This window comes from Bombus vosnesenskii, unplaced genomic scaffold, assembly GCF_011952255.1.
Source record: "Bombus vosnesenskii isolate JDL3184/JDL3185 unplaced genomic scaffold, Bvos_JDL3184-5_v1.1 scf7180000013874, whole genome shotgun sequence".
Classification (NCBI taxonomy): domain Eukaryota; kingdom Metazoa; phylum Arthropoda; class Insecta; order Hymenoptera; family Apidae; genus Bombus; species Bombus vosnesenskii.
The window spans coordinates 16,900-30,772 of NW_022883258.1; the positions used below are offsets into that span (position 1 = coordinate 16,900).

The following is a 13,873-nucleotide window of genomic DNA, read 5'->3' on the forward strand; positions in this document are numbered from 1 at the left end:
AACGTCAATTTCCCTTACTTTCCGAACGTAGGATGTAGGAATCCGATGATCTCGTGTCCTTAGACACACCCTGTCATAGTTTTCCTCTGGGGTATCACCGGGACAGAAAGTCATTCTCTCTTGCGGTCTCATCGACAAAAAAAAGGATTAACTCCTTACGGTCAGCGAATATTAACACAGAATCCGACTTAGATTTTTGCGAGTGCGTACGACTACCGTCCCGTTGTCCGCGGATTCGTTATTGAACCTAGGATCATTGTCATTAGTCTCTCGAGTATCTAATCACCACGGTTACTTGTCCGGTTCTATGGTAATCGTATTTGCACTAGCCAATGTCTTCTCTATTGCATAACGACGACGTGTAATCCAAACGAAGATTCGCTTTACGCCCCTAACCCTAATTCTAATGTAAACCCGACATGTAAATTGGGAGTATTATATTGTTCTCCCTTGATCTTTTTGTTGTGAATCGTGAGACTTTTGTGAATTTTACGTCGTCTATTTGCAAAGCTTGTAGGTCTGTGAGTATTTCCGTTTCGGCGTAACTATTGTCTAAACCTTTTAGCAAGTATGTGTGGTATTTCTCTGTTTTGGGTGTATACGTATAGAAAGTTGTGTTAGCTGCAAGGAGTGTTTCTTTAGCTTTGTGGAAATCGGATAGGTTCCGGAGATAGAGAGCATATTTACCTGAGTGTATCCTTTTGATATGGAATTGATTGATGTTGGATACTTTCTCTGTAAGTGTTACCGTGTCCTTTGGGTCTTGTAACGTTATGTCGATAGGCGGCGGTTTGTATTCCCTTGTAGTGGATGGGGCGTTCGTACGCTCCTCTGCGGTGTATCTGGTGGGGTGCCCGTCGGGTGCCCCCCCCCCCGCCCCGTGGTGATGCTGGTGGCGCTGGGCCTCCTGGGTTGTACGATGAGGCCTGTGGCCCCTGCGGTGTTGATTGCTTTGGCGGTGTGGTGGGACTGTGTTTTCCCATTTTGCCACGTAATATTTGGTTTTTGTGTTATTTGCTCTAGCGTTGAGCTTGATGTTGGGTAGTTTGCTGGTCCCGGCTGTGATTGTGAATGTGGTTCTGACTCTAGTAAGCTAAATCTGTTTTGTGTTGTAATCGCTGGCGGTGAGGCAGCTTTTATGGGTCTCATGTTTCTGGCTTCCTTAGTACTTGCGTCCTGGGCGGAGAGATACTCTTGTTTTGTGTTTTTAGGATATCTTCTAATCCTTTGGTCCTGGCAACTAGGTTTGGTTGAGGGTTGAGTTTCCGCGTCTTTTGCGCGGAAAGTCTTAAGCTGTTGATTTCCTTGGCCGCTTTTTGCGGATTTATTTTTCTTTTGGTGGATTTTGTTGTTAATTCTAAGGTGGGTTCCGTTGCCTTGCTTTTTGCTTCATTCTCGGTAACTTCTATTTTTTTATATATTTTTATTTTGTCTTATTTTTTTAAATTTTATTTTTATTTTTTTATTTATAGCGATGATGTCACTGTAGTATTTTTCACTTTTTGTCACTTTTTGTCACTTTTTGTCACTTTTTCTTTTTCCTTTACAAGATGGTTGTTTACTTTGACGCGCGCATTGTCAGGACCTAAGTCTGCTGTCCCTTCTTAGGCTGAGAGGTCCGTCCCGTTCAGAGGTTTACGGTCGACTCGATGAGAACGAGTGCACTCAACGTGGTATGAGAGTTGGCTGAAGTAAATAGTTTTGTTACTTACTCTTAATCTTCAAGAAAAAAGAATATTAAAAAAACAGATGTATGTAAAAATGAGAATGATATAATATATGGGAATAGTCGCGTAGTACTAAAACATTTCTTTTTTTCGATGCTTATATTATAGATTAATAAAAATAGATTATTAAGGAAAGCAAAAAAAAAAATTGGAAAAATAAAAAAACCAATACCACACGGAGTTCCCAAGCGGTCAACCATCTAAGTACCATCCGTGCCTAGCGTTGCTTAACTTTCGTGATCACACGAAAACGAGTGCTTTTTTAATTTTAATTATAACGTTTATTGCCCAAAGAAATACTTATTTTGTATATAAGGCCTAAAATTCTTACTATATCGAATGCTTTTTTAAGGCAGGCGGCTACTCGTTGCTTTGCATTGAGAGCCCGCCAGATGCCCCATGTTAGTTTATTTATTGCGTGCAGTGTGGAATGTTTGTGTCGAAAGCCGATTTGATTTTCTGGGATTACGTTGTTTTTTGTGCAGAAGGAGACTATGGGTTGTTTATGACTATTTCGAATACTTTGCTTATGTTGGGTAGGAGGCGTAAAGGTCGCAGGTTTGATTTTGTCTTTGTTTCCGCGCCTTCCTTTTTTTTTTTGCACTCGCCTGGTCAGTGCGGCTCAATGTATTTTACGCATCGATAATTAAGGTTGCAGTTTTGTGAAGTATGACATAACAGTTGGCATTTGTGGCATTGCGTTATGTAATTTTTTCTGATTCTTTCCCATTTTACCCTAAAGTAATTCAGACGGCTAATTTTTGGTAAATTACTAATATTGCTATGAGGGGATACTTGGACTATGTAGATTGGGAGCAGTACGTTGTTATCTATTGATTTTTTGTTGAGATGCCGCTTTTTTAAATTGGACGTCGGACATCTGTAATGCTTGCAACTTTACGAGTATTTCTATGTCAGAGATTTATTATTTACATATGTATATAGGAATATACATACGTACTGAATTAAGCCATAGATAAACGTATGATAATGAGTGGACTTGTAGAAAAACTACTTCCTCTTCGATTTCAATGGGTTTTGAATATATTGTAAAGTTCAAAATACTGAATAAATTTTCCCATGTATAAAATCGGCGGTCGGCCTTAGTATCCGAGATATTCGCATATAACTGTCGATAGTACTATAGTGTAGTCAGCCTATAGTTGTGTGTCTGAGGCAGTGTATGGGTCAGTATTGGTTGCCCAAATCCCCCACAAATCTATCTCCTATCTTCTGTTTATAGTAAATTTTTTTTTATTTAATTCTTTACATTCACAATTTGTCCAGTTTGGACATTTGGTAGAATTTTTTAGCTGTTTGATTATCATGTGGGTGGCTACCCCCAGTGGGATACCATCTTGGTGTTTGTTAGGTTGTGTCCTTTGTGAGGTCTGCTGGGTGTTTCCTTTTCAGTCTTCTATCCATGTTTTAGGTGTTGATCGTTTCCGCAGTTAGCCGGTTTGGGTGTGTTCCTATTCTTTCTTTATATTTTCCTGTGTGTCTGCTAATTTCCTCTTTGACCGTTGATATTTTCAGGTCCTTCCGTATATCCTCGTTTCTAACGTATCATGGGCCGTTCACCATTGTTCTAAGAATTTTAGCTTGCACTGTCTCTATTTTGTTTATATGGCTCATTGCTGCTGTTCCCCATAGTGCTATTCCGTACGTCCAGATTGGTTTTATGATCGTTTTGTATATTTTTAATTTATTTTCTACGCTTAATTAGGATTTTCAACTTGTTAGCCAATGCGTTTGTCTCCTTTTTGTCTGTATTTTGTCTATTATTGATTTAGTATGCTGTTTCCATGTTAGTTGTGTTTCTAGGTGGAGTCCTAGGTATTTCACTTGCCTCGTTTGCGGTATGTGCGTGCCGTTCAGTAGAATGTTTGGTAGTGTCTGTTTTCGCAGTGTGAATGTAATATGGTTGCATTTATCGGGGGTTGCTTTTATTTGTTTATCTTGCAGCCACTTTTCTATTTTTGTGATATGTTCTTGTAGTAATTTGACTGCTGTTTCTGGGTTAGTACAGCTGTGTCGTCCGCGAATGTCAGTATTTTGTTATTGGTAGTTGTTGGTATGTTAGCCGTGTGTGTATAGTGTGTATAGTATTCGTTATAAGACGCTTCCTTGCGGAACCCCTGCCTTGATGTTTTTGACTTCAGAGTATGTGTCCTTGATTTTTATTACGAAGGTTCTGCTGCTTAAGTAAGATTTTATTAATTGGTATATTTGCTCCGGGAATTGTTTCCTGATTGTTTGAAGTAGGCTAGTGTGGTTTATTTTGTCAAATGCTTTCTCTATGTCCATAAAGAGGAATGTACAGTATTGTTTGTTTTCTAGTGCTAGTATTATTTCGTTGACTAGCCTGTGCATTTGCTCTATAGTGGAGTGTTTGTTTCTGAATCCGAATTGGTGATCCGGTATTAATTTTTCCTTCTCTATTATTGGTTTTATGCGGTCGTATATTATGTTCTCTAGTATTTTAAAGAACACAGGAAGTAGTGATATTGGTCTGTATGATGTAGTTTGTTGTGGGTCTTTACCTGGTTTAGGTAACATTATGATCTGTGCCAGTTTCCATAGTTTAGGAAAGTATTGAATTCTTAGTATTGCATTGAATATTATTGTGATTTGTCTTATTGCTCTTGGCGGAAGGTTTTTCAAGATTTTGACATTGATTAGGTCGATTCCTGGTGCTTTATTATTTTTTGTTTTCTCGATTATGTTTCTAATTTCTTGTGCTGTTGTTTTAGGTATGGTGTAGTGTCTGTCAGTTGATGTACTAGTGATTAGCGCATCCTGGTCCAAATAACTATTGTGGTTGCTGTTATTCATATTATGCACACACACACGCACAATACGTAGCTTCAACCTTCTAATTAACGTTGCTTGTACAAAACGTTTCGAATCAAAGTACTATATACAATGGTACCAGTACACCTATTTCGAGTCCCGAGTATACAAAGACATAATTTTAACTTCATGTCGCGTGTTTTAATTAACGCGAGTCATACACAACGTTTCGAATGCGAGAGTGTTGGTTCGTACAGCAACAAAGGGTGTACGAATGTCGTAGTTTACACGGGGAAAGAGTTGTGACGAATCGGTATCAATAGGACGCCGACAGCGAGACTCCCTCTACGTCTAAGGCAGGGACTACCGGGCATGGCCTTACTGACGAATCCACCAGTAGTCCTGGGACGAAACGCAAAGTCTCTTTTTACCACCTAGCTCCGATTACACCTCCACCAAAGAGTTTACATTATTTTTTGGAAAATGTAATTTATTAAAGAATACCTACACTTTTAAAAACAGTACATATCATACTACTAAAATCTACAAGTTTCCCGAGCAATCTATTAAATTTACCAGCTTTCTAATTTTTAGAAAATATAAGCGTTAGCTTTTATAATTGCTCAACTGTTCGTTTCGTTGTACGACAGAACAGGCGAAAGCTCGTGAAAATAGTTCATTTTCCTGCTGTAGAACAACCAATTTATTCGATTACGCGTTGCAACTATTCTTTGATATAAACGTCAATTTTTATTTCTTTATAGAAATTCTAATACGACAATTTTCATTCGCGCTTTCATAGCGATACATATCGTTCTTGGTCTCATATTCCTGTCGATTATATAATTGTGCGACCGGTACTGTGATGGAAATTGAAATATTAATTTACTGAATATTTAACGCAATAGTTTAATTGCACATTACAAAGCATTATCGTTCCCATACAATTATCATTCGACGTCATTAATCGATAGCTGGGTAAGTAAATATATCATCTCATAATGAAAATTGTAATTACGATCCATATTTAAATTAGTCATCTGTCAAATATGAAACTTATCATATAATCATTCCACGTGTGTTAAACGAAATGATTTTTTTTTAATCTCAATATCAGATTCATTAATAGATTTGTTCATTTTTTAACGAACGTTATAATTATTATATCGAGCGGATGTTTAGACGAATAATTATAGCGAATAAACATTGCAATAGAAGAAAAATGACCAATATCAGACCAATTAAGAAAAGAAATTGCAATATTCACTTACCCTCGCTCCATTTATTTTCTAACTTTTTCAAACATTTATACTGACCAAAAACAATTTATAAAATATGAAGATCAGCAAACGCGCACGCCGAACGAAAAACTCCCTTTAACAAAAAATTTTGCAATAATGCAAACATATACGTATATAAAAGCACATAAATATAACGCGTTCAAAGAAAAGCAGACAAATTTATTACTATTACTATCATAATTTTCATTAAGCTGTTTCAAGCGGCACTTAGTAAACGATGCGATAACGCGATTAGATCTCTTTATCTCTTATGTGAACAAAACGATATATATTAAATAAAGTTAGAGACAGTATAGAATATCTAGTTCACTCGTTTTCTGGCTGGTCGTCTAACAAATGCTTGACATATTCTGCTCCAACAAACTGAGACCATCGCAAACAATGAACAGGAAGCGCCTACGGCTGACACCCAAACTTCACTCAATGCTCGATGTTTGAGCCGAGCGCAGTTCGTACTAGGTCAGAAGCGTTGATTTGTCTTGTAAAGTATATTACAACAAATATCGATACATTTCATGCGTGTCATGGAAAATGCGAATACATGACTTAAAGGACACTTTGAAATCATTTGCTTCGTATGTGTATGTGTACTTGGCGTGTTTATTGTATGTCTCAATCTAGGCCGATTCTTCAGTATAGTACCGTGAAAATTGATTTTCAGACGACCTATAAATCGAAGAATTAAATATTCTCTATGCTTTTATTTTATGATTATCTTAATTTACCCAAAGAATTATGAACACATGCGAAAAGTCTGATTCGATGTATCGCGGTCGCGCGCCTTGTCAGCGGGCGAATCGTGCGAATGAACGTGTAGCTTATGTGCGTGGAGATGTGATTGGTAGCTGAAGCCTTCGTTACAAGTATCGCATTTGTAAGGGTACAATTTCGATGGTTCGTCCGGATAATGCTCCAACTTGTTGTGATGATAAAACTTGTACATTCCTTGAAACGACTTACCACATATTGCGCATAAAAAGTCATTACCCTTGTAATAATACGTGTTATGCTCGACTAAACGTTCGTAGGATTCGAATAACAAATGGCATATATTACAGATTGGTTTATCTTTCACAACACAATCGGAATTCAGCACCAGCCTAGAATCTTGCCCAATATGCAAGTGTCGTTCGTGAATTTGAAGACTCTGTTTCTTAACAAATCCTTGATTGCAGAACTTACAAAAGAATTTGTAGTTCACCGAACACGAAGGCGCATGAGTAGCAAGCATGTGAAACTGTAAGAATCTTTTAGTGGAAAACATCGTGTTACAAACGTTACACTTTTCTGTGACTGTTTGACGATAGGTGCGCTCGTGTATGCACAAATTTTTAAATGTTTGGAATTGTGTTCCACAAGTAGTGCAAGGAAACTTTGTTCTGTTCATCTTGTCCGCTTGGTGACCCTTTACGCATGCAATCCCATTAAGTAACCTTCTGTGTTTTGCAGCTGTATCGAATGACGAAGAGAAGGTATCATCCGTATTAAGCGCACTCGGAGTCAAATAATTTTTCAAAGATCTTGTCGTCCCACCCGAAACATCCAACGTTTGTTCCAAATCAGGCGACTGTACTATGCCGAGTTCCATGTCACTTGGTTCTTTCAAGGGCCGAGACGAATGGTTTACACGAGGTACGCGTTGTTTATTTCTTAACACTTTCATTCGACGACATACATTCTCGTGTTGTTTCAAACATGAGTATAGCCAAAATCGTTTGCGACAACCTTTGCATTTGTGTTGTTTCTTGAATGCATTGCAATTTATTTCAACATCAACGGGTGGAGCGTCCTTTTTTGATCTTATGGTCTTCAAACAATGCAGAATCATGTGCCGCTTCAACAGTGCCGACGTGTCAAACTTCTCATAACACACGCAACATTCCCTTCGTTTAAACACACCATGCTGACGTAGATAGTGAGTTAGTAACTTATTCATGGACGTGTAACGCGCGTTGCATATGCTCGAAATGTAAATCGTATGGAACAATTTCATGTGCTCGCGCAGGTTTTCCTTCGAAGAAAACGATTTTTTACAAATATGACATTGAATTATTTTCTGCTGACAGACTTTAAAGTTCTGAAATTCAACCGATTCTTGTTGAGGTACGATTAATCTATCAGCGAAAGATTTTACAAATTCATTGAATCGCTTTGACGCAATCGTGTCAGTTTTCAAAGACAAGTCACATGTCGAGCTTGTTTCGCGAAAACCTTCAAATTCCTCTTTCACGCTTTTCGATACTGCTTGTTTGAAAGCGTCTTCGTCTTCGTCTTCGTCTTCGTTTGACACAAAACTAGTAGGCTCCAAGAATTTGTCGCATTTCTCCAAGCGGACCACACATTCTTTACACTCCAATAAATCGCGAGAATCATATAAAGAACATTTTTTCACTGGCCTAAGGTTGTAAGGCATATTGTGCGAGGTATTCGAGCTTTCAGATTCAGTTTTTATTTGGTTCCTGAATAAAGATATTATTGTTTTTAAATTCACATGAGTTTGAACAGATGATCTTTTCCTAACAGGAGATTCGATTCGCTTAACAGAAGTAGACATCTGAATAACTTCTGCAGCCGTTGATGTCTTGTTACTAAATGTCTCGAGCGTTGAAATTGGAATAATAGTCGCAGTAACAGGAATATTCTCCGTATCGATAACTTTTTCCGGGCTAACCCATTTGTCATTCGGTTTGTCTTTGTACGGCGATATGAAGTCTGTAAGGACGGACTGCTTCATTCCTTTCGAAGGTGTACCATGCGAATCGTTTAACCATTTCGGATGCGTAGACTTGATATTGCTGCTCGAACCCTTGGTGGGTGTATTGTTTGAACCATTAGATAGTTTCAAAGATATATTTATTGAGCTATTTACGTTTTTTGGGCAGGGACTGTGTGAAGTATTTGATTCTGCCATCACAATACCATCCGAATGATTCGACTTTCCTAACGATTCAGGAGATGTTTTCGTGATTTTGCTTTCATCAGAAAGTATTGCGTTCCCATGCGCATGGAATAAATGAGATTGAACATGTCTTTTATAGGAAAACATTCGATTACAAAAATTACATCTATATCCAGACAATTTTTTCGTACAACATTGCTTCTTTAAATGACGTATTAATGAAATATGCATAGTGAAGATCGCAGTGCAATTATCACACTTAAATACATTACAGCTATACAATTTATTATGCAGTTCCAATAAATGTTTAGCTTGAAAAGTTAACAAACAAACGTTGCAACTTATTCTGTTGTTTGAAGGTACTTTACGTTTACTTTTTCGTTTATCAGAATCCGATTTGTTATTTTCTAAATACGTACTTTCTTGAGGAAACGCGGATTCTTCATTTTTACAATAAATGTCGTCCGAAGATTCACCTTTAAACGTCGCTGTTTCATTTTTATTCTCTGTATTCGTATCAACTGGCGACAAATCATCGCAGACCTCTGGATCGATTGGCTCTTCTTTTATTGTTATTGCATATTCAGAAGGCTGAAAAAATATACAAACCTCATGTAACATCCTAAGAAACGAAAAATCTATGAAACAGTCCTAGTCTAGTAATTGAAGTCAATCGTGCCATAAATATCATGGGTAGGATAGAAAGCTACGTATAGAGCTACAGAACTGGATACTAGAAAGAACGGTTTATGACACCATGTTTATGAGTTAGTCAGGTTCTACCATTAAAAACATGAAATACATAACTGCACAAATCCAGAATACTAATTACATAACAAGAGAGGTGTAAATTTACGGCTCCATTAGTATTACTAAGAAACTTTTCCTCAACTCCTAACATTTACCATAGGACAGGGCCGATCGATATTTTCAAACTATTGTGTAGCGAAGTCGACTATATTCAACTCTCAATTATATTCAAATGTAAGAAAAATCAGATTCGCAAACAATACTTTTAGCATGGTTGTTTAACGTTATTTCATGAATATACTCTTCCAGGTAACAAAGCAACGAGCGGTCCTTCTACATGTTTAGCAAATTGTATATTATAAATGAGAAATAAAATGTAGGGCAGAGTAACAAACACCATGCAAAACGCTAAAAATTCCATATCATTTGAAAATATAAAAAAACAACTCAAAATCTTTACAAAAATCACCATGAATTGTTTAAAATAGAAATATTTGTATCGAATTCGGTGGAAAATATTGTGGAATCAGTTGCGATCAGCAACCGGTGTGAAAACAGTTAATGGTAGTACTTGGTCAAACAGAAAGAAAACATGACTGTCAACGGTGCTTACATACACTGAAACACTGATGCGATGAACGCATCAAGGTTTTTTGTTCTTTTATGATGTATATTGGCTTGCATGGATGCAGAAAGTAATATATTTTCTTAATTGGTAAGCAAAGCCAATGGGTATATACTAAGTATATATTGATACACTGATGTCATTTCATGAGACTTTAGAATCGATGCGTGGCGTCATTACAATACGTTTCAGCTTATACAGGCTGCTCAACGAATTTTCTACGCTAGACTATACTAGAACTACTGTCCCAATGCTGTTCGGGCAGTAAGGGACATATGCAAAATTCCTCCCTTTCACTATGTTGCCAGTTTGTGTAAGAATATATACAGGGTGGTTGGTAACTGGTGGTACAAGCGGAAAGGGGGTGATTCTACGCGAAAAAAGATGTTGAAAATATAGAATAAAAATTTTTCCATCGAGACAACGATCTACAGTGAGGTCCGTTATAACGAGACGTGATAAAGTGCGCGTGCACCGAGCGAAAATTCAAAGTCGATTTTCTCGAAAAAAAAGCCTGAAACGAAAAATTTTTATTGTATATTTTCGACTTCTTTTTTCGCGTAGAATCACCCCCTTTCCGCCTGTACCACCAGTTACCAACCACCCTGTATACACGCGGGCACACGCATACGCACACGAATTCAAACGTGTATGTGTGCCTTGTTATAACTGTGTGCGGAAAAATGTTGTATATGAACTCACAGCAGCAATATTTTTCATAACGCATGCACAAATTCAAACCTGGGCATAAGGGTACACGAGTGTTAAAACAGACATACGTTTCACAGTCATTTCGTACGTACGTAAAAGTCGCGGCATACGAGCGTTTCCTGCTTTGCAGAGTTGGCGTCGAAGCGCTAAATTTCTAGTTCTCAAAAATGGCGATTGTTCTTGACTGTAGCGTAAACCATGCTTAACGGAACGTTCGCGACATTGTGCTGTAAAACTCCAATAATATTTCTTTTTAATCTGAATCGATATCGAAGTGCGTTAAAAACTATAAATAATTTGATTCATACAAATGAATTTTGCAATGACAAATCATTTATAATAAACAAATCTAAAAATCTTTGCACAAAATAGAAAAGTTTTCATTTCGATACAACTATTCGCTATAGAATAATCGCTGGACATACATAAAAATACGTACTCATCGAACTGATAACGAATAACTAACGATACGTTCGTGTGACTTGTTCTATTTAAAGTTATACAATACAAAACATGCCTCAGCTGAATCCAATGCCCGTACTCATATAAATACATCAGTGAAAAGGTAACGCACGTTGCCAATGATGAACGTTCCTGCAGCATGTGTGAGTTTCAATCTATTATACGGCAATATATTTTTGTTGATATATGTATAATTTTCTGTGCTGGACTGGATTAAATGCGTAGTAGAGATACTTGTATGTGAATATCAGTGTGTGGAGGTATGTGTGTGCGCGGCATCTCGGAAACAGATGAATGTAAACTAGTCAGTTGGTTAACAATCGGGTATAGAAGAAAGTGCTGAGACGCGTGCAAGTGTGTATCGATGAATATATGAGAAATCGTCCATGAAATAAATATATTACTATTTTAATGTTAATCTTCAGTATAAATTTAGTATTCCTATAAGATTATTTCGGCTTCAAAGATCCACAATTCTCAACAATTTTTTATAACATACGTTGTTTTAACGCTCGTATGCTTCGACGCAAACATATTTATATATGTATAAATATAAATTTTATATTTTACAAGCCTAGGAAAATTAATAACAAATAATAATAACACAAATGGTAAACATAATCAGTATACTAAATATTAACATATTAATGAAAATCATTTGTAATTCAATATTTCCATTTTTATAAAATAAAATATGTAAATGAAATTTAATTGTAAAATAATCACATTCGTATAAACTCATTATTCTACAACGGAACAATTAAATATTATATTGATAACAATAATAAGCAAGATTGCATCGATGCTAGACATTCTGCATTACTTTAGTATTTTTAATCCATGTATTATTATTGAGCCATAATATATAAAGCATAGACACAAGAGATCATAGCGCGTTGGCCAAAGTAATCACACAATTGACAGATACATTATACAAAATTTTATGTGCCATGGTGGAAATTCCTTCTAATTCAACAATTAAATTTCATTTCTATTGCAAATCACAAAGTTTGCATCACAACGGCCAAAGAAGCGAATCTTACTTTATCATATTGAAATAGTTAAAGAAAGTGGTACATAAACATTAGCTTAATATATTATATTAACCAAGATTTATAGAAACAAAATATGTTATTCAATACGGTCAAAATTCTCTTATCGAATGATGTTTCAAAAGGTACTTACGTCCATTTTGTTGTCCAATTTTATATCCATGGAGATTGCATCAACGGGACGTACGGAAACTAACACTCGAGCTATTTGCTTTATGAAATTATTATTACTATTAGACAAACTGCTTGCCTGTGCACAAAGAAAATCTATGATTAGTGAGTAGTAGACTTTAATAATATCCTCAAAGAACAACTCGCGTTTTCCTTAAAATATGTCATAACTGCGCGATAACAATAGCAACTTGTAAATAAATATAGAAATTATATGAAATATAGTTATCAAATATATTTAACAAAACTGTAATTATTTGATAAAAAGTCGCGAAATCAATGAAAAGCAGAAGACAATGGAAGATGTTTCAGGTTAACGTGTCATACATGATCTTAAAAGTTGTTTACACTCACTTATTCACTTATTATTCACTTGCATCCAGAATATGTTTTCCTTTGTTAATAGTTCGCGTCAAGATAGAATGTAAATTTTTTTATACACATATAAACATGCACAGAGAGAGAAGATACCGTTCAAACTCGGACATGAGCAGCACTGTGGGCATTAAAATGGTATCCCCCACTAGTAGCAAACATGCTGCTCAGTTCAGACAGATTCACGTGGCTACAGCGCATGCGTGTTACTGAGTAGATTTTCTGACTAACTTCACGTTATGTCCAATATAATTTTCTTGTTCACGTTTCTATATAAACTCACGTTATATATGTGTGTATATCTGTACATCTAAGAAGCAACACTAACACACGTCAATGAATATCTGATTATTCCTGCATCATAAGTATTGTAAGCATCGCGTTCGTATACACAGGTCTGTAAACTCCAGTAGAGGGGGTAATGCTCTTAATGTTCGACAATGTATTTTACAAATCGGCCGTTAATCGTAGCGCTGGCATTGATTTACTAACGCCTTTGTTTGCATTATCACTGAAGGTAAAGAATATAAACTAAACTGCTTTTCATCAGTTTCATCAATATACTTAAAGTAGACATATAGTACTTCACGTGATACAAAAGAATGTTGTTTAAATAAAAGTAGTTTTACACAATACAATACAATTTATTTATAAACACGATCGTGCTGTAGACACAAGAAGCGCTGCACGGCGAAGTCTAACAAATCGATTCAAGTCCCTTACTCGAGAAATATTTTCTGGCCTGTAGGAGTCTTACTCACTCTAATGGAATTCTTAAATTTGTGTATACGAACATGGCAAATATGTGCATACATACACATGCGCGCGCACACACACACACGCGCACTCATGTACTTGGTACACTCTACCTAGCCAAGCCACATACCACGGGCCAGAAGGGAACCAGATGTGCGCTCATCCTTATTGCGTACCCTTAATAATCTTAAGGACCCATCATAAATCTCAGTAATTTGATAGCTAAGGTCCTTCAGACCGAACAAATATCT

The 13,873-nt window shown here is 36.6% G+C and overlaps 1 protein-coding gene across 1 annotated transcript; it reads right to left on the bottom strand.

Moving 5' to 3' along the window:
* Nucleotides 1-1,145: 1,145 nt before the first annotated feature.
* Nucleotides 1,146-12,615, bottom strand: LOC117239018 (zinc finger and BTB domain-containing protein 41-like). Its single transcript, XM_033504277.1, has 3 exons — nucleotides 12,454-12,615; nucleotides 6,782-9,311; nucleotides 1,146-1,405 (listed from the first exon to the last, which is right to left on the bottom strand). Exons 1-3 carry the CDS (start codon nucleotides 12,481-12,483, stop codon nucleotides 1,146-1,148), a joined length of 2,820 nt encoding a protein of 939 aa, XP_033360168.1. The 5' UTR covers nucleotides 12,484-12,615.
* Nucleotides 12,616-13,873: the final 1,258 nt, after the last annotated feature.

What these genes read in the sequence shown, in the direction of transcription:
- LOC117239018 (XM_033504277.1), bottom strand. Translation starts at nt 12,483, where the DNA reads ATGGATATAAAATTGGACAACAAAATGGAC. An exon ending in AATTGGACAACAAAATGGAC is followed by an intron (nt 9,312 to 12,453) that starts GTAAGTACCTTT and finishes ATATTTTTTCAG; the next exon opens with CCTTCTGAATATGCAATAAC. An exon ending in CTTTTTATGCGCAATATGTG is followed by an intron (nt 1,406 to 6,781) that starts GTAAGTCGTTTC and finishes ATAAAAAAATAG; the next exon opens with AAGTTACCGAGAATGAAGCA.